Source organism: Tyto alba, unplaced genomic scaffold (assembly GCF_018691265.1).
Source record: "Tyto alba isolate M040663 unplaced genomic scaffold, T.alba_DEE_v4.0 Super-Scaffold_21, whole genome shotgun sequence".
In the NCBI taxonomy this organism is placed as follows: Eukaryota; Metazoa; Chordata; class Aves; order Strigiformes; family Tytonidae; genus Tyto; species Tyto alba.
Genome location: NW_024881295.1, coordinates 8,128,167 through 8,145,947, shown reverse-complemented (window position 1 = coordinate 8,145,947; position 17,781 = coordinate 8,128,167). Strand labels below are relative to the sequence as shown.

At 42.2% G+C, this 17,781-nt stretch overlaps 2 protein-coding genes across 3 annotated transcripts in view; one reads left to right on the top strand and one right to left on the bottom strand.

The window, feature by feature from the left end:
• Nucleotides 1–6,697, bottom strand: part of SULT4A1 (sulfotransferase family 4A member 1) — a 32,713-nt gene extending 26,016 nt beyond the window's left edge. The window contains exon 1 of one of the 2 annotated variants that reach the window (XR_004406152.2): nt 6,371–6,697. Coding sequence is in view for 1 of the 2 variants with exons in the window: in XM_032986467.2 (XP_032842358.2) it covers nt 6,371–6,539 (169 nt within the window). In the remaining variant the exon portion in view is untranslated. The remainder of the gene's footprint in view (nt 1–6,370) is intronic. The other variant, XM_032986467.2, reaches the window with a different exon arrangement.
• A 237-nt stretch (nt 6,698–6,934) lies between these two features.
• Nucleotides 6,935–17,781, top strand: part of LOC104363487 (1-acylglycerol-3-phosphate O-acyltransferase Pnpla3-like) — a 54,269-nt gene continuing 43,422 nt past the window's right edge. Inside the window, exon 1 of the mRNA XM_032986465.2 lies at nt 6,935–7,401. The gene's annotated coding sequence lies outside the window, so the exon portion shown is untranslated. The remainder of the gene's footprint in view (nt 7,402–17,781) is intronic.

The following is a 17,781-nucleotide window of genomic DNA, read 5'->3' as shown; positions in this document are numbered from 1 at the left end:
GTTGGGGTTGTTCAGCCTGGAGAAGAAAACGCTCTGGGGAGACCTTATAATGGCCTTCCAGTGCTTAAAGGGGGCTACAGGAAAGCTGGGGAGGGACTCTTTCTCAGGGAGTGTAGGGATAGGATGAAGGGTAACGGTTTTAAACTGAAAGAGTGTAGATTTAGATGAGATGTAAGGAAGAAATTCTTTATTGTGAGGGTGGTGAGACACTGGCAGCGGTTGCCCAGAGCAGCTGTGGCTGCCCCCTCCCTGGAAGGGTTCAAGGCCAGGTTGGACGGGGCTGGGAACAACCTGATCTAGTAGAAGGTGTCCCTACCCATGGCAGGGGGGGTTGGAACTAGGTAAAATCCCTTCCAACCTAATCTATTCTATAATTTATGAAACTAACAGAGGTCTCCTATCATTACAGGTCACACAGAAGAGCTTGTAAGTGTGCATAATATTGCCTCACAAAACAGAGATCAAAGGAAAAGGATCCCAAATGTATTTTGTGTAAAAATATCTTGATCTTTAAGCCAAGCCCATGATTTCTTGAGACATGCCTCTGGGCCAGTAACATTTGCATTCATTATTTAAATGAAAATTAATTAAGCTCAATGCACCAAAATCCTGAAAAGAGAATAGGAGTGTAAATCCAGAATAGCAGAATCTAGTTCTTTTGCAACTGCAAAACTGCTGTTACAAAATAATACCAAGAAAAATCTTGGGAGGAGTTCCATGTGAGACCACAGGAAATTAAGGTAAGTCAACTAGTTTAACACACAAACATCCACGTGGATGCTCATGTTCCCTGAGGACCCTTAGCTACAGTAGAGTAAAGCCACCTCAGACTTGCTATTACCAGGGTAAACCTCTGCAATCCACCGCAGCTGCCTCACATCACCGTGTCTGACAACTGCCAGCCTAGAATCCCACAGCTTGGGCACATCCTTGGGCAACCTTTCAGTCTGATTCTACTCATTTATGACTGCACAAATCAGGACTGACTGTCAGCAGTGTTAGACCTATGCACATCGGGGAGGTAGGAAGAATTGGATTCCTTGTGCTTAGGCTTCTCAGTCTGTCACATCATGCAGACACCACTAGTGTATGTTAGCTAGTTAGGGAATAAGCCAGGGCACTGAAAAAGTACAAGTTACCAAGACATAAGTGGAGTATGCTTACAGCAGGTAACAGGACACAGGCACAGTGATTCCCTGACACAATACTCAACTGACATAGCTCTGTGCTCACTGATTGCTATGTCTGGTAACTGCAGATTTGTCAGCTGGTGGGTTAGATGTCCACAGACTGCAGAGTCACCCTGAAAGCATAGGTCCTGTGTAGACAGATAATATTAGTCAAGCAATAATATTTTATATTGAATAATAAGAGTACTCTTGTGCAGTACAATACTGCTTAAAGAACCATAAACCAATCTTACCAGTAAATATAACCTCACTGCCAAAAATTTTTATCGTCTGCTGAAAACATGAAGGGTTGGGTTGCACAAGACAAACAAAGCAAGGTTTCACAAAAGGCACAGTCATTTTCTTTATGGTTTATTTCTTAAATCAAGACATTTTGCCAATACGTTTTTATAACATGGTCCTACAGACAGGTAAGACTGATTGGAAGGGGAAGAAATAAGCAGCCAGAGATAAGAAATCCTTAGACCATTTTCGCAGCCAAAGACAGCCATGTGTCTACACCTGCAATGGTTCAAGCCTCCCTTTGCCTTAAGTGTAACAGCTTTTGAGTGCCAAGTCTGATCAAATATTTGAGATGCTAATGAGCAGAAGTCTATTAATTTTAGTGGAGAATCAAACAAACAAGAAAAGTGGGGCTTACATTGTACCCTCTGTAGCTGGTTCACAGCCCAGCAGCTGTGATTGATCCATTGACCATTACAGCAGTAGCAAACAACTGTTTCCCCATAACAGAAGAAAACCCTGGGGCACACGGTGTCTCTGGCATGGAAAGATTAACAGGTATTATAGTACCAGGGAATGGGCCATGGAAGAATGTAGACAGAGCCCCTGACGTGGCAGAGTAAGGGGAAGGACAGAGCAATGAACAGAGCTCCTCCCAGCAGCCAGGGAAGGGACTGGGGCACACCAGTGTCCCAGTAAGAGTTGGTGTTGGATTTCGCAGTGCTGGAAATAGAAGAGGATAAAAGAGTGTGTGCATTCAGTGGGAGAGGCATGCAGAACAGGAGACAGAAAACCAAAACGCATGCTATGTACTTTGCCAACAGATGCAATGAGAAACATGACCTTCTTTACATACAGAATCTTTTAAGCAAATAAAATAATGGACAACTCAATTTAACTTTCTCTGGTTGATTTCCTATAACACCAGAGGTAAGTGTTCAAGAATTTAAAAGAACTCAGTGAATGCACACACAGGAAAGCTGTCCTTGAACTTATCTGCAAATTCACTGTTGGCACTTCATTAAGCCAAAGGCCTAGAGTCAGCCATCATATTCCCTACAAGATAATGGGTAGTTATAAAATACCCAATGCTGCAAAGAAAATGCAAAATACTATCTATAAGAAAACACCTCCAGACAGGTAAAGGCCATATCCAGAACTTGCTCCTCTGACCTGTACTAAATGCAAGAGTTCTCATGAACTGGCTGGACGTGAAGCTGATATTTGCCCAACAACTGACATTTTCCCACACAGAACTCCAGAAAATTATTTGGCAAAATAATCAACATGGGAGAGACAGCTTCATTATTAATGTAAATAGCTCACTTTCTCAAATTACCAGTTTTGCAAAAGGCATTAATTTGTGGGCTTTGGCCCAAAAATGAAAAATGCACATTCATTCAGAACACATACAAGATGGTATTAAGAGAGCTATTGTATACCACTTATGAGTAAAGCAAATGTACAGTCAGGGCTTAGCATCAGAAGACACTGCAAAATACTAAGTGAACCTGGACTCAATACCATACTTTAGAGACTGATTTAATTCTACTGAAATCATTGACCTTAACAGCTAATCTAGCTCTTGGTATTCCCTCAGTCACCACACCATGAAAGAATTTTCTTATTTGTTAATTCCGTAGTTTAAATTCATAGAGAATTTTAATTTTCAGGTAGGATACAAAAAGCCCACAGTATGAGAGGTTTCAAGGAAAGCTGTGAGAGAGGCACAGTGTTTCCTATGAACACCGCATCTATCTTATTTGTCAAGCAATCTGTTGTGTGAGCTCCAATTATTTAATGCTATAGAGAATGGCACTCCATTTTACACTTGCAGCTACTATAAGTCTCAGTGTGTCCCATTCAGCCTGCCCATTCTACACTACAAAGTTACATGACAGATGAAACTTGTGTCTTAATTTCTTCAGGAGCGGTAGCACACTTGATTAAATCATACATGATGATAAACAGGTTTTCTGTAATACAGTTCTACTGTATGCATATATGCACATTCACATATTTACATGTTTAAACAAGTCTCTGGGTTTCAGGCATAAGCTTCTCCTAGTCCAGCAGCTCCCAAAAGCTGTTACCATGGATTGGACACAGGTGTTAAGAATAATTAAAAATATAAGGAGTATCATTATTTAGCCATCCATCAGCAGAAATCACATTAAAGCAGAGTCATTTTCTATTAGGCTTATTACATTATTCCCAGTAAGGCCACTGGTACATTCAATTTTCTACCATTATACAACCAGCTCTTTCCTGGGTCACTCCCAATTTATCAGTATCTGTAACTATTTCCAAGGACAATCTCCATTTTCCATGTTTAGAGCTGTATCATTTAGTCTTGCAGAGTATAATGTCTTCAAAATGGCATACATACTACTTAATTGGTCCCTAGGATTACTAAAGCAAGTCCTGACCCTATAAGCCACTTGTGTATTTTCTTTGCCAGATAAACCAACATATGGTCAACAGCTACTGATGGAGCCTTCTGCTATTAGACAGGGCTCAATAAGCGCTAGAAGCTCTGGCCTTTCACACATCTAGCAGACAGACTTGTTTGTGTATCTTCCACAGTTTGAGCAGATGGAGAGCTGGTGAAACACTGAACAAAACCGATTTCCTTAAAAACAACAACAAAGTTTTCCATTGACCCTGTCTGACATTTTTCCTTTTTCTTTTCCTAAAATTCTGTTGTCAAAAATATTCTTTAAATTTTGTTCAAATATAATTTATTAACAGAAACTGGATAAGTGGTCCCAACCATGTTTTCCTTTCAAAGATTAACAAAAAAAAAAAAAAAAGTATTTCTCCCCAAATAATTATATTTTGTGCATGAAATCTGTTTTGCAAGCCTACTTCTTTTGATTACAGTAACATTATGAAAATTCTGATTAGCTCCAGTAAACAGAAAAATCTTTGTCAATGCTACCGAGAGACAGGAAGATGTAGTTAAGGTAATGCAGGGGAGCTTGGGGTTCTGGACTTAATTTCTGGCTTTGCTGTAGACTTCCTGCATGACCTTGGCTAAATCAATGGGAACCATTTTAGGGCAGCCTAATTTCTACTAACATGCCTGTCCCTAGTCAATAGACCCTTGGATCATTGATTCAGAAGCCCTAAATAAGGCACTGAGCTGTAAGCCATGTAGGATCAACTGACAAAACAAGTTCCGAGGGTCTTTGTAGACTACCTAAAGGTGGAGCTTGCAGACATTATTACTGTGTTCTACAGCCTATTCCCACGACAAGGACATCAGATTCCTCAGGACCTATGTATTCTCTTTCCTTGCAAGTAAAATATGTCATTTTGATCCCAAGGCTGTTGCCCCAGCTCCTCCACACAACACTGTACCTTCAGTTTTGGTGTCTCAGTTCTCAGTCTTCCTTTTCCTTCTTCCACAGTGACTGTTAGTAAATCCTCTTTTAGTAAACACTGCCACTAACTTTGTAAGCAGGCAGTTCCCTGTCACTGCTTTCAGCTGGGGCCCCAGAACACCTAATATGATGTCCCTATACTCACAAAATAACACCAAATTAAATATGATTATGCAAGCTGGCTTTCCACAGCCAACTGTGTAGCCATCAAAACTAAGTTACACAGCTGATGTATTAGTTATATTGTGCCCAGCTGCTGGAAACTGAGGTTAGCTGCAGGTATTTAATGTTCCATCAAAATGAAGTTAGGGTACTATACTAACACAGGAGCATTGTAATCCCAGATCTGCACAACTGAAATCTTAAAACTGAAAAAATTAAATAGTGTTCTTGCTGCATGCTATAAATCAAAAAAGACAGTTTAAAAGAACAATAAAGATGTAGCTGTCTGCTCCCAATCCTAGCATTTTGGGGGCCATCCGTCTATATCCTATCCCTTATCTAATGTATGCATCTATCAAGCTCTAGTCAGTCTTTAACAGCAGCATTAGTAATGAATTATCAAAAAAACGTTAAGTCAAATATTTTAAACTGCTTCAGAAATGAGAACAATAGATGCTGCATTGTAGAAAATATGTTTATGTTTGAAGCAGCACACCAAGAAATAGAAAAGCTAGCCATTCATACAACAAATGAAGTGAGTCAGAAACCTACCATACTGAAACAGCAAGTTACAAGGGTATTTACAGAGCTAACATCTATTATCTCCAGTGGACTTTGAACTTTCTAGAAAGAAATCATCTTATTGCCAGAAAAAAAGTCACTCCAGAATGCACTTAGTAAGAAAGAGCCTATCTGGTTTTATCAGGTGGATTACAAAGCTACCACATTGCCTGCCTCTTTGCAGGCAGCACTGTATCCGTGTTAATTCCGTTTAAACATTTTTGCTTGGAAACGGAGACGACAAGAAATCAAGAAACACGGTATTAAAAGCAGACACCCGAACGGTACGGAAGAGCCGAAGGACGAGTTTACTGGAGAAACGCAGGCTTGTGCTGCTAGCAGGAGATATTTGCGGCAATTCAGCGTGGAGAGAACGTACTCTGAGCACATGTTCTCCCGGCACGACGAGGCGCACAGCCCGGCAGGTCTGTCCACCACGCCAGGAGCGCGCAGACACGCCGCGCAGGCTCCTGCTTTCCCACGCGCCGGCCGAGCGACATCCACCCCCCCGCCCGCAGCAGCACCTTGACCCCCGAGCGGTTCGGCCAGCGGGCACCGGCACGGCCGAGGCCGGGCCCACCAGCGGCGGCACCAGGCGCTGCCCTGCGCCCCCACCCGTGACGGTGCCCGCCCCCCCCCTTCAACTCTTGCGTGTCCCCAGGGGCCGCCGGCCTCGGCCCAGTCTCCCGTGGGGGTTGCGCCGCCGCGCACCCCGGGCCCGAGGGGCGCCGCCCGCCCTGCGAGCCTGGGGTGGGGGGAGCCGCTCCCGCCACCCACCCCACACCCCACACCCCCCCCAGGGGCAGCCCCGGCCCGCGTAGGGGTCGGAGAGGGGGCTCGCCCGCCTACCTGATTTGGGGTAGGTGACAATCCAGACGTCGCTGTCCCTCACCGGGAAATTGGCGATCTCCTCCATCTTCCCCCGGCAGAAGGGCGGCAGCCGCACCCCATTGTACTCGAAGTACTTGCTCTCGAACTCCCCCGGCGTGCTGGGGGTCTCGGCCTCGCTCTCCGCCATCCTCTTCCCTGCCGGGGGCCGCGGGGGCGGGCGAGGCGCTCCGGCGGGCGCGGCGCGGCGCGGCAGCCCCTGCCCCCACGCACGGCCCCACGCACGCCCGGGGAGCGGCGCATGGGCTCCGCGCGCGGTGATGTCATGCGCGGCCGCCGCCGCAGCGCCCGCCGGCCGGGCTGCTCACCCCCCCCCCCCCCCCCCCCCCCAAATCCGTGGTAGGGGGATAAGAGAGTGAGGAAAGGGGGGGAGGTGTGTGGGGGTTACACACCCACGTTTTTCGGCAGCACGTACTGTTTGCTCCTGGCGGCGCTCAGGTTTAAACCCACACCTGTGATTTTTACGCCATTGGCTCCTCACGTGGGTCCCCCCCTCCCAAGCCCTCGGGTGCCGTCTCTTCGGCAGGGTGGCAGCTTGCGCTACAGCGTGAGGGGTGCTTGAGCCTGACCCCCCCAGCTCCTGCCTGGGCAGGTACCCACCACGTCCCCCTGCTAATTCTGACTTAATCCCTAGGCTGTCCAGGCTGATGCCAGAGCTGCCTCATTAATTTACTTGATTATGGTGGTCATTAGGCAGCAGAAGCCACCCTTACCCCAACACTGCTGGGGGCTCCTTAGTGAGGACGCAGCCCTGTCTGCTTATCCCCCAAATTACAGCAGCTCCAGCCTCGCCTCCTGCAGCAGCACGCGTGAGGCCTAGGCCAGAACTCCCACAGCACTCCCGGTCGGTTTTATGGGCAAGACAGTATAATAACCAATCCTCCTTTAAGATATGTTTGTACTGCAGAAGTGAAGACTGCGTTGGCTGTTTGGTCTGAATGAAAAGCTAAGAGTAATTCAACAAAATTAAGACTTCTCTTAATTCCAGAAAGGTCAGTGAAGAGTTTTGGTTTAGGTTATTCTTATTAGCGTTATAACAGCTGCTTTACTTTGTGTTTAATTATTTATGCTTCTGTAATGGTGCTAAAATAGAAGTTCTTTGAAAGATTCAGGTACAAAATGTGTGTAACAGGCATGTATTTGAAGGAAATAAGCATATGAAGAAGGTACAGTGACTTGAAAAACATATGTCTCTAAGTACTAGAGAGTAAATTACAGCTAATTTCAGTTGAGTTTACTGAATTGTGAACATCACCCAGCAGGAGGTTGTATATCCTAACTGTCCCTTCTGTAGGAGGAACCTCAGGAAAAGCAACAGTGCAAACAGCTGAGGGCAGCCTTTATAGTTCCATCTACCAGCATGTATAACTTAATGCTTTTATTCTAGCTTACTTGCATTTGTTTGTATTAATAATAAACTACAGCCATTAAAACTATGGTTAGAGTAGGTAGGAAAAATCCACCAAAAACTAACGTCAAAATTACTGTATTATTGAATTGAAATGGTATGTGGGAACGTGTTAGGTAACAAACAAACAGAAGAAAAACCCTTAGAAAAATTTACCATAGAGTTAGAGAATTTACCATAGAGTTAGAGGTTGACTAGTAAGACTTGCCCTAGAAGCTGATAATGCAGGTTCAAGTCCCTGCTATACTAAGTTTAGTCTTGAGCCTGCTGCTTCTAGACACTGAAATCAGAATTATCCCTTATCATCTAAACGATATTTTCAAGTTCTAAAAAAAAAATTTTTTTTTGATAAAATGTGTTTTGACAAGAATAACAGGCAGCTGGGCAGTTGATATTCTGTATTTTAAGATAATACTGTAAACTTGGAAACAACTGGTGTTCTGGCAGTTGTGCCTGTTCTTTTATTTCCTATGGTGTTTTCAGTGGTCTGATTTCTTCTTTTCCTTACTTGACAAAATAATTCAAAATTGTAATTTTCTATGGAAAGTAGAGTTTGTAGGTTTTTCTAGCCAATCTTTGAGTGAAAATTTATTAGCCTTTTCTCATTATTAAAAGCATTGTTATACAAGTAATAATAAACTTTTAAGTCCAACAAAACAGACAGAACTGAATTCTAGTCTATATTACAATTAAAAAAAAAAAATTTTAGTTTTTTAGATTCCTAACTTAGGCATGGATACGGTCTTTGCTCAGTACAGCAAGAGGAACCATACTGACAATAGAAAAACTCTGTTTTTGTTTTCTGTTTAAGTTAACAGGAATTGTACAAATGTATCTCAGGGTGGCGTACCAGCTGATGTAGAGTAAAAAGCCAGGCAAGTATTACCACGAAGGATGCAAAAATAACGGGAGCTATCTCATTAGCAATGGATGCTTTCACTTTATAACGTTTCAAATGAAAGAACAATTGGAGCTCAATATGGCTGAGAAACCAGGTGCCCTGGATTAACTGCAGTTGGAAAGACCATCTCGGTGTTACAGGTGCAGTAAATCCTAATGTAGGCACGTTGGACTGACAGTGCACAACGTGCACAGCTGATACATGCATGTCGATGTTAAGCATACAGGATTTACTGCATGCATGCAGATCACCAGTCCAGTGCTTACTCACATCTGACATATCTGAAATGCATGAGATTTGCTGGAAATTCAGGCAGCTGAACTACAAAATGCGTGAAAGCTGTTTGTTTAGGAATTCCCTGTAAAGAAAATACTGCAGTTAGTCACTGTGCTCAGATGTAGTGCATCATTACAAACAGGGTAGTCTACACCAAAAATGGTGAAGCTGGTAGACCATCATTCAGTTACCCAAGGATATATGCAAATGACCCGAGGGTGATTTAGTATTAAAGCTGAATAAGAACCAGATATGTTGTAACAGATGAACCATGCTGGAATGCTTCACTTACCCTCAAACTACAGAGGAGTTGTAGGGGGAATCAGACTTTGTAGCCTGCAAAGTAATTTTTGGTAGATTGTTTTTTTTCTGTTTAAAAGAAATTTTTTAACAGTATCTCAGTCTATTTGAATGTGTTTCCGACCTCTTCTGAAACACTTAAACCATTCTGTAATGTAACTGATCGCAGAATGTATAGCTATTCAATGTCCCAGTGAAATAGCAGGAAGAAATGTAGGTGAAAAAATTTGGATCCCCTCACAATGATGTAAACTGGGACCAACTTCAGAGGTCAGTAGACTCTTCTCTGTATAAAATTCTGGTAAGAAGAAAATATGGAGAAGAAAGTGATCTTTAGAAGAAGAATTAAATGCTGACCTGAGGAAGATGTCATTTTAAGATCTGTGAAAGTAGGACTTAAACCTGGAAACAGACTGTCCCTGTGCTGGTTTGGTATTTCTGTGTTGTGTCACTACACAAAGCACTCCTCTACCTTTCTACTGCTGAAGAGTCAGAAGGTGTCACCTTGTCTTTGCTGTCAGATGTACCTACTTACTAGCTTAAGACACTGTAAAGAATGTCCCTGTCTTGAGATGTGTGTGTACTGTTGCACACACAAAAATGGAGTTCCAGCTTTCAAAATCTATCTGATGAAAAAAAATTAAATCTGGCAACATTTTGTCTTTTTATTAAACCATTGTAACAGCAGCCTGCATCGAGGTTGGAGGTGCGTGTTCAGAGGAAGATAAACTGTTTGCATATGTTGAGGTGCCAGCTGCAGTTTAATTTTAGACATGAAATCTGTAAATGCTATCATAAGTATTACATGAAGCTGATGTAGTGATACCCTAATAACAGCATGGGATATTGTATTAATGCAGTAAACAGCTGTGCAGTAGGTTGGTGCTTATAAAACACTGCTGTCTGCTGGTCGTTTATGTTTGTTCTGTGAGTATACATGAACTTTCAGGAATGTTTCTTACTGACTCAGCCGAAATATGAGCCATAGCTGTGTGAGGTTTGAGCACATGATCCCAACACAGCATTTAATTCTTCTGCTGAATGTGGCTGAGGATCAAGCCATTAATTGGCATTCGCTATTTTTTTTTGTTTGTTTGTTTCTGGTACCTGTAACCAGGAATGAGTGCTCTGGCCTCATAGCCAGGATGTCAAGGAATCTGACCCCTTTTCTGCTAGGATTTCTATGTAACCTTAACTAACTCAGTCTCCCTATGCTTTAATTTCCACCTGTCAAAACAGTGCAAGTACTGTAATCCACAAGGCTATCTCAAGATAAATCTCTTGCCTCTCACTACCCAAGCACAAGATTCATGGTCTTTCTAGGAGGCAAGATGGATGCAAATCATGATTTCTTTGACGTGATCCTAATTGGTACAATCAGAATGCAAGGGTTTGTACTTCTCTCTAAAGTGTTTATAACTGGTACTTGAAAGAGCCAGTTGCTCAGTGTCCTAGGCTGAAGAAGACCACAACGTTAAATTCAGAAGAAATGAAAATCACTCAGTATACCAACTATGAGGCAGGTCCTTACCGTATAATATTTTTCACAAATTTACAGTGCTTCTAAAATTATACCCTACAGCATTTTAAATTCAGAACACTTGGACTGTGGGTACATGTAGACATCATGGATCATCTTTATTCTTAGCACTACACATCCCAGCAGGCCATGTAGGGAGAGACTTCCAGACAAGATGAACTCGCCTTACCACCAGCCTAAACAGTATAAGGTAACATGTGGTCCCTTTGCTGATGCGTCGTATACATTATGCATGAAATGAGGGCAGGAACACAAAGAGGCAAGTAACCAAAAATAATCAGTAAGCTGTAGTGTCACTTCAAAGGAAAAACGCAAGAGGTTTACCAATATTTTTGGTGAGTCAAAGCAAAGATCACATGCAAGGAAGATGAGCAACAGATAAGTCAGCATTGTGGATTAATGGCTTTGCTTTTCTGAAAGGTCAGAATTGCAGTTTTGTAAAACCCCACCACAAATTGTGCAGGTATAATTCCACTAGGCAAGACAGTATGGGATACCTTACATAACTTAGCTAGCCACACTGTAAATATTTCCCCAGTGGGTTGTAGATGGGTTTAGCTATCTGCACATTTCTATCTCCATTCCATCTTCCTACAATTTTGAATTTGTGGGTATTTTTAATAGCAACTTCTATTCAAAAAAAGGTCTAATTTTTAATTTGGGATAATTTTTGTAATCTAACTGCTTATAGCTGGGACTGAGACATAAAGAACAAAAATTTCTAACTTAATCTGCCTTAGGTTTCATTAAAAACGTTCACGTTGTGGCCTTGTAGGCACAGTGCTGACCTGGGACATAAGGTGTCTGGATTCCATTGCAAACTCTTCCCACTTCTATAGGTGAAGTTGAGTGAATTACTTTGCCACACTTTGTTCCAGTTGCCCCTCATTTTAAAGGGGGACAAACACAATTGATCATATTTATGTGCTCATGGGAGAAAGTACAATTCAATATTGATATATAACAGTGCTACCAATTATGCTTATTAATTATTATTCTCATATTCATTATCTGTGTCATTATTAAAGCTAAAGACGAACAGTTTGGGGGATAATTTAAACGGTCACGTAAGATTGGGGCACTGAAGGCAAATGATCGTTTTAAGGCAGTAATGTGGCTTTCACTGTATTCTTACAGTAACTAATTGTTAGTTTTCAGTGTGTTAGGAGAGGCAGATAACTGAATAGTCTTTGGATATGCTAGTTTAATTATTTCTGTACAGTAAAGGTTGTGCAGCTATCTCGTATAAAACTGGATTACTTTTGAAGGTCCTGATTTGAACATCTCACTGATTCAGTATCACACATTCAGATTAGTTCTACAGGAGTTTTAGGGGTTTTTACAGTTGCAACACCATAGAAACTGAAGCCTAGTAGGAGGTGGACTGGATGTGGATGTGTCTGCTTTAGCTCTATGGGCTGAGAGCTATTCTCCCTTCTAAATGCCTCTGAATTTATCTCAAAGCACACTGCTGTAGAAATGGCACAGATACAAGTGTCCCTGATGAGAATCAGTAAGAAAATTTTCATTTGTATTATGCTTCTAAAAGTATATTGGTATTTTTTTATCTAAGCATGGGCACAGAGGTATGAGAATTGATAATCTTTGTCATGTACCTTAAACCATGCAGGACCCTATGAGTTCCTGAACAGACTTTAAAGTGCATGCTTTTGTGCTAGCTTTCTGCTGTTCAAACAGCTGCAGAATGCCATGTCCAGTTAACTGGGAGCATGTGTACATGAAAAGTCAGCTCTGATCTGGTTCTGCGCAAGTCAGGCTGTGGTGTAACCAGGTTTGTGTAGTGATGTAGGGGAGCTCCACTGATTCCAGACAGCCCCTCAGCTTTCTGTGTGTGGCTGAGAAACTGTGTGTGGATTTAAAGACTTGGGATGGTGTTGGACTAGGGACTTGGAGCTGTGCTTTGCAATGCCTACCCTTCAGGTACTTCTGTAAAACCACTCAGATACCCGATCAGCATCTCCTAGCAATTACAACTTTAAAAATCTGACCTCCAGGCTTGAAATTTGAAAACAAATGTGTTAAAGGAAATTAGCTACTATAGCTGTGCAGTAATCTGTACAGTGAGGATGTAGATAGAAATAAAAGGTCATAGCAAAGAAAGGAGCTGCTCAGCTGGGATTCTGAGGAGTGTCTAGAGTTGCCTTAATTATCAACAGATGTTGATCGTAGTTCTAGGCTACTTACCTCAGAAGGTAGTAAATATGCCATTTTACATGATTTCAGAGAGGTATAGAACAAGTCTCTGCTACATATTCATTACAAAAATTGCCTCGCATCGGTGCAGAAAACCAAATGGGTACACACAGCTGTGAGGCAGCATTCTGCTTCATTTACTAATGGATTTCTGGGAGAGAAAAGGCCAGAAGGAAGGGATTAGAGAGACTGAGGGGAAAGCATTAAAAAAAAGAGAAATGTGTCTCTGCTGAGGTGAACAAGTTAGAATGTCAGGGAAGGGACAGGACAATCACAGGTAGCATAAAGTTAGTCAGTCTAGTAAGAGTGGAAGGATCTGGATGCTGGAATGAATGTGCCAGGTTGCTTGCAAGAGTGAATGATGGCTTAGCACTGAGCCTTGCTGCAGTCAGGAGTATTAAAGGTCCCAGAACTATAAGCCACAGAAATTGAGGGGTGTGGGAGATGGAAGACCACACAAGAGGCCTAAAAGAAGGTAAAATCAGATTTATATAGTAATGTAATCCATACTAAACTACTCTAAATATTGACTAAGGCTTAAGATGCAGACATGTAAGAATACATTACCTCAATTACATGAGCCCTATGAGCATGAATGTAGCTATTCACATACTTAAAATGACCATGTGCTTTAATACTTTATTGCATTGATGTGTCAATAATACAGGCATTACAGTGTGGGAACTGATAGTAGTAATGTCATTAGTGACACAACTGACATAATGTTCTGTATGTTTATGTATGTATCACATACCTATGCACTTAACTAGTCATTTACTACTTAAAAACAGATTTGAGTCAAGCTAACTATGAAGATAAAGAAAGCAGTCGCTGTTGATTTCAGCCCTGACAGTTTATCTGTCAAGGTGTTCTATTTTATATTCTGTCTGCATGTGAGCACGTACCCATGACAGTTGTCAAGGTCAGACTCATTCTCAAAGGCATTCCCAGAGAGTCTGGTATTGTGAGTTATATCACCCGAGCCTTAAAACATACACCTCAGGAAGTGTGATGAGAGAACTTTTATCTGAGCCACTAAGCAACAGGCTCACATGGTTCTCACAAATATGCCTACTCTTTATTTTTAACTCCTGGAGCAATCCTGGAGTAAGGACTACCTTCATTCTATGTGAGACACTAAATAGCGACAACATGTCTGTCGTGGACAGCCTGCTTGTAAGAACATAATTCTTACAGACTAGAATCAATGCAAAATCCTCCCTTCCTTCTTTTTGGTCAGCATCTTTGGAACAGTCAGTGCCTTGTACATTACCTGTGCACTTGTGGCACATCAGTACTGCCATCCAACACTGTACTCAGCTGAACATGTCTCACGCATTCTCAAGACAAAGAAAGTGGTACCATATATGATTTATCATACAACTAGAGTACTTCTTTTCAACCTTCAGAGGAAGCTTTGGGTTTTTTGTTGTCTGAGTCTGAAATTTGTCTCCTGAGCTGTTTCCTAGTCATTTGATTCCTAGGTGTGTGGTGGAGAAAGAGGAATTTTAAGGAACTATTTCCTCTTCTGTAATTGTAAGCAGTCCAGGGTGACAGCCTCTGTGGGGTAAATATTCAGGACACCTACCAATTGCTGCTGCTGCTGCTGCAGCTGCCCTGAGGTGAAGCAGCTGCTAGATTCTAGCAGAATACTCAGCAGTGGGAAAGGAAAGCACAGTGGTTGGAAAGAACTTCAAAGGGCAGAAGGAAGCGTGGTGACAGATGCCTTGAGGCGCATAGCTACTCAAAGCATCAAAATGTCATTCCTACAGCTCACAGTGTAGAGAGTACAAGTTGCAGGTGTGGACCGTGATCTTGCTGCTTAGTGAACACAGGGCAAAGTAAATCCCCCTCACAATTATTCCAGACACTGATGCAGTAGCAGGCATATACTGCTGAAAGGGAGGAAGATACCTTCTTATACAAGTCATTGAATAACATTTCTTATTATGTAAATGGCATGCAGACAGAATAGCTGTTAGCACTTGAGAAAATGCTTAGACTTGCCTAGACTTTTCCCACGTTTTGCTACGGTTTCTTGAGTGAATGGTGGCAGCCAATGTAGTATTCTTCAGGACATGTCATCTTTCTGATCCTGCCTGTTGCTCCTTGTGCAAAGCACATTCCCTGAAGGCTTGTGTAGCACAGGAAGGGAGAAGCCAGGCTCTGCCTCTATTCTTACCACAACAAGTCTGTTCAGCAGGGAGCAAGAAGAGATGTGAGCAAAGCCTACAGCATCGCCTGCATCAATTGCATAAGGCACAGGGAGAACAACCCTCAGGTACCCAAGAATGACTACACAAAACTGACTGAACCTTCCCTGTGTGTAAGGTGCCATGACTGGTTCTGTGAGAACAGCAGTATTAACTCATAGTGGCCTGATCATGCCCCAGTGTCTGTAATGGAGACTAACAAGCTACATTACTACTGTGCATTACTATATGACAGGATTCAAGGCCACTCTGCCCTGCAAGTTCTGAAGAAGAGCAGGCTCTTTTAGTGGCACTTGCTGTATTTGGAAATGAAGCAGTTCCTCTTTCAGCTGCCAAATCCACGTGCTGTCTATTGAAAAGTTAAGGGATGTTTTGGTTCCAGACCACCTCCAGCTCCATGGTGATCCTGATACTTACAGCTAGCAATACGGTTCTTCAGACAGTCACAAGGACTATGGTACATTATCTGCTGGCACGTGGCAGTATCATGATGATTCTGGATGCATCGTCAGCTGCATCATGAAAGTACCTGTGAATAGTTCAGATGTAACGTGTCTTCTCAAATGGCTGCAGTCATCTCCTGTGGGTGGACCTGTAATGAGGATAGAGGTCACAATCTTTCAAGAGTATGTCATATGTTCAGGTGTAATACGACTTATCTTAACCAGCCTTATTAATTAGGCTGGCAAACAGCTCTGTATGTTTTTCTTACACTGCATGTTATACCTTCAGTAGCAAGCCTACCTGTTTGCTAAATGTAATTTGGAGCCTTAGGTATATAGTAACCTGCTATTATTCCTAATTACCTTTATTATCATAGTGTAGGTACTGAGTGCTAAGAAAGCACAGGTGCTGGGTTAAAAAAAATAAAAGCCAGCAAAACTATAAGACTGCAATTTAAATGCTCAATCCTTATTCTTTCCTCACTAGTTTCTATGGGACTGATCATATGAATTAGGGATGTAGGTTTAGTCTCTAAAAAGAGAAACAATACAAATCAAATGTACTCCAGGAGAGATAGTATTGTTCGGAAGTTTAAGCATGTGGATAGGAAATAGAAGTCTTAGTTTTTATTCCCAGTTTTGTTCTAATTTATTTGATGTCCCCACTCAAGTTCTTAAACCTCTTATGTCTGTACTTACAAAATGTAGCAAATGTCTTTTTCTTAGTGCCTTGGAGCCTTTATGATGGATTTGCTAAAGCCTCTTCCTTTATAGCAGCCTCTTCTGAACTAAATGTGTTTACTGCATGTTCAGTGTTCTTCCCACCAAAAACTCCAACTCCCAGTACTTCATTAAGTGTTCAACCTCCAGTTACATAGCAGAGTAACAATGACCTTGCAAGACTATTACAACTTATTCCTCTTACTTGTCTTCTCTTGCAAGCTTAAGTAACACTGCCACTGGGACATGTATGTGTGACCACTTAGTGATATGAACAGTACAAATTCACTCAGGGAACACCTGATGTCCACACATTTAATATAGATTGTATGAAACAGGAAGGGGACATCAGAGTAATAGGAGAATTTAAAACACAGGGAAGCTACTTTTATGACTTGGGGAAACTGAGCAAAAGCTTACTTTTAGTTGAGAGGCAGCTGCAGTAAGCACATAATCTTATGTGGAAATTATTTACAGGAAATGAAATTTGTATCAAGCACTGCCACAGAGAAGACAATTGCTAGGGAAAGAGGCTGTTAAAAAGAAGCTATTGCCCAGTAAGTTCTGCATTAACAGGCTTGGGAGTTTCTGGCCTATTACTGCAAGCTATTCTGGTTATGTTCAGTACCTTGTGTGGCTTGTGCAGGAGCAGAAGGCAAGTTGTCTAAGCCTGCCTGTGTTCAGATGCCGTCTGAACCGACTACATTAAGCCTCAGAAATAAGTCTAATTTTCTCACAGATGAGCCGTTCTTGTGTTCACATTGAAAGGCCCTGAATGAGGGCCTGGGCAAAGAAAGATGAAAAACACGTTTGTGAGAAAGCCTCAAATCCCCATCATCCATCTACTTGAACTGTGTCCTAGTCCTTGAGTTATACACTGGGTGAGAATGAAGGGCCCCCCCATGCTTCCTGTGGATGCTGTGGACTAGAAAAGTCTTGGGGCCAGGAGGAGGGAAAACTTTCAGAAGTGTGAATGAGGCCAGGAGGAGGGAAAACTTTCAGAAGTGTGAATGAGTCGTCTTCGGCTCCTTTCCCCTCATACTGGGCAGAGTGCTGGGGACATTGGCTGGCTTAGTGATGCGGTTGTAATCAGGCTGGGACTTAGTATGCAGCTCTAAGGCCCTACAGGTAATGCTTCTTTACTAAATTTGTATTAATTTTTCATTCTCCAAGTGTTCTTAGAAATTGCAGTAGAGTGATTGTCTCAAACTGACTGTCATGAATTGCACTGAATAATCAGAATAAATACAGCTCAGGTCATAACTGAAGATGCATTACTCAGCAAAGTACTAAATAGCAGACAGAAATCAGGATAGATTCAGATGTCACTGAACTTTGCCACTACTTTGAAATGGGT